At 57.4% G+C, this 3,070-nt stretch overlaps 1 protein-coding gene across 1 annotated transcript; it reads left to right on the top strand.

Moving 5' to 3' along the window:
* The first annotated feature begins 264 nt into the window (after positions 1-264).
* LOC135092189 (uncharacterized) lies at positions 265-2,328 on the top strand. The gene is made up of 2 exons (XM_063990483.1): positions 265-342; positions 1,340-2,328. Exons 1-2 carry the CDS (start codon positions 328-330, stop codon positions 1,784-1,786), a joined length of 462 nt encoding a protein of 153 aa, XP_063846553.1. The 5' UTR covers positions 265-327; the 3' UTR covers positions 1,787-2,328.
* The last annotated feature ends 742 nt before the right edge of the window (positions 2,329-3,070 follow it).

Consider the following 3,070-nt stretch of genomic DNA (forward strand, 5'->3'; position numbering starts at 1 on the left):
GTGTGTGTGTGTGTGTGTGTGTGTGTGTGTGTGTGTGTGTGTGTGTGTGTGTGTGTGTGTGTGTGTGTGTGTGTGTTTGGTGAGGAGAAGTGTGGAGGAGGAGGAGGAGGAGGAGGAGGAGGAGGAGGAGGAGGAGGAGGGGTAGTAGTGGCAGTGGAGGTAGAGATGAAGGAGAGGAAGGAGGGGAAGGAGGGAAGGCAGAGGAGGAAGGGGGAGAGGTGGAGCAAAGCGAGGAGGAGGAGGAGGAGGAGGAGGAAGGACAGGTATATAAGTGGTGGCGTTGCCTCCTCCTCCTCCAGTACAGGTGCCCAGGTGGAAGAAGAAGACATGTGGTGGTTTGCTGTGAGTGCTGTGAAGGAGGAGGAGGAGGAGGAGGAGGAGGAGGAGGAGGAGGAGGAGAAGGAGGAGGACGAGGAGGAGGAGGAGGAGGAGTGACCGCGTGGTGAGGTTTGCGTCATCGATATCTGCTCCTTCGTCATGCTACAACAACAACAACAACAACAACAACAACAACAACAACAGCTACTAATACAACTAAAACTTCAGCTACAACTACAACCATAATAACTACTACTAAGAAACCAGAAGACAACGACGACAACAACAACAACAAGCAAAATTTTCATTACTGCTATAATAATAATAATAATAATAATAATAATAATAATAATAATAATAATAATAATAAATCATAACAAAACCTTACACAAGTTATTTCTCTAAACCTACACACACACACACACACACACACACACACACACACACACATTTTTTAATATATTCCCTGGTATCTTTTCGAAATAACACCACCAAAACTTATTGAACAGTAGCGTGAGGAAGTCTTTGAATGAGGTGTGGTGATGTCAGCAAGACAAGGTGTGTGGTGGTGGTGGTGGTGGTGGTGGTGTGGTGTGGTGATACTGGCCAGATGGGGTGTGTGGTGTGTGATGTGTGCAGGCATTAGGGTGTGGAAGTGCTAGACGTGGTGTGGTGGTAGCAAGGCTGTGGCTGGTGTGGTGTGTGCTGGCCAGATGTGGCACCTAGGGCGCATCACTGTGGCAGGCGTGGCCCAGCTGGAGGGACGTGGCTGTGAGGGAAGAAGGGAGGGATGGAGGGAGGGAGGGAGGGAGGGAGGGAGGGAGGGAGGGAGTGGCGCGGTAGGAGGGGAATGTGTAGGACGCGTGGTTGTTGTAGGAAGGAGAGACAAGATAAAGAGGAGGCATGTGGTGGGAGGGATGTGGTGCACGGGAGGCAAGGAGGGATGTGGTGCACGGGAGGCAAGGTGGGAGGTGGCGGGGCAGTGCCAGAGGTGTGGTGTGACTTTGGTGTCTTCCCGCAGGTTGTAGTGAGTGTGGTGTCAGCTGGCGGGCTGCGGCTGGGCGTGGCGGGGGAGGCCACCCCGGAGCCAGACCCGCTGGTGGTTTACGCCTTCCCCTCGTGGGCGGCGGAGATGTTCGGCACGCCCGAGGAGGTGGCCCAGGCCAGCGCCACCGCCATGACCCCGCGCGGGCCCGTCCCCACGCAGACCCGTCTCCCCTTCGCGCCCGTGGCCGCCCCTCCCTCACCCCTCCTCGCCATCAGGGACGCCCAGGCGGCGCCTCCACACCTGCTGGCCCTCCAGACGCCTGCCATCCACAACGTGCAGCTGCTGCAGAGACCCCTCGGACTGCTGCCCTACCCTTACTTCATGCCTGCCATGCACCTCAGGGTGCCCTACGCCCCCATCATTCCCTACGACACCCGCTACCGCCCCCCGCACTCGTCTATCCCGCCCTGCCTGCCATAGCCTACGCCCACTCACGCCCCGACCATGTGGATGACGACGAGGACGATGAGGACACCAAGGTGGAGGCGCGGCCCACCTACGTGAGGGTGGGTCACTTCCCGACGGAGGTGGCGGGCGTGTTCACCCTGAGGGGCGCTGATGACGGGGGTCCTCCCGCTCCCGCTGGCATCGTGCAGTCCACGGCGCCCATCTTCTCCCGCGTGCCCTTCACCAACGCCAAGGCACACCCCAGCCTGAGGGATGCCCAGCCTTCCAAAGACGGCGCCGTGATAGCAGAGTAACCCCTGTCCCTTCCCGCCTCGCCCTCAGCCCCCTCCCGCCCACAGCAGCAGCGGGGCCTCAGCTTTACCGGGTGTTCCCAGGGACGCTGACCTGACCTGACCTGCCCTCCCTGGCGTTACCAACCACGGCCCTGTGTGTGTGTGTGTGTGTGTGTGTGTGTGTGTGTGTGTGTGTGTGTGTGTGTGTGTGTGTGTGTGTGTGTGTGTGTGTGTGTGTGTGTGTGTGTGTGTGTGTGTGTGTGTGTGTGTGTGTGTGTGTGTGTGTGTGTGTGTTTCTCATTCCCACAAGAGGAACACATCTCAAAAAAATTTAATAGCGATGTATATAAACACTAATTTTCCACTCCCCTCGCCCCTCTTCCTGCACCCACACATACACACCTGCCGGCCGCCCCTACACACGCGCCCCTTACAAGTTACCAACGCCATGCCCACCCCGCCACGCCCACGCAACGCCTAGAACGCCGCGGTGTCTGGGAGATCCTGTCTTGAGGCAAAATTCACACATGATCATTGAGTTTTATAAAGATTTTTGTCTTAGAAGCCAACCTCCTTCTCTACTTCAGTCTCCTCCTCCTCCTCCTCCTCCTCCTCCTCCTCCTCTTCACACGAGTCTACAAGGCACCACCCTGTCCTCTCTTCTCTCTCCTCTCCCTCCTCTTTCATGTTCTTCATCCACACCTTGCCTCTTACCATTCCTCTACTCCCTCCCTTCTCTTCCACCCCGTCTCACTGCTCCCCATTCCCTCCTGCCCCTCACCTGCCTACCTGTTACCGTTTCCCTCGCCTGCCCACCCTGCACCACCCACCCAAGGCCGCCCACCTGCCGCCCACCCCCCAAACTACGCCCTCCTCTCTTCCTGATTCCTTTTTAAATGCCCCGAGGTGTGGGTCCAGGCAGCGACCTTGCACAACCCAGTGTGAGGGAGAATGTCCTCGCGTCCTTCCCTCTCCTCCGGGACAGAGGAAGGCGCTGAAGGAGTGTCTCTTCTTCACATTTGGT

This window comes from Scylla paramamosain, chromosome 39 (assembly GCF_035594125.1).
Source record: "Scylla paramamosain isolate STU-SP2022 chromosome 39, ASM3559412v1, whole genome shotgun sequence".
NCBI classification, from domain to species: Eukaryota; Metazoa; Arthropoda; class Malacostraca; order Decapoda; family Portunidae; genus Scylla; species Scylla paramamosain.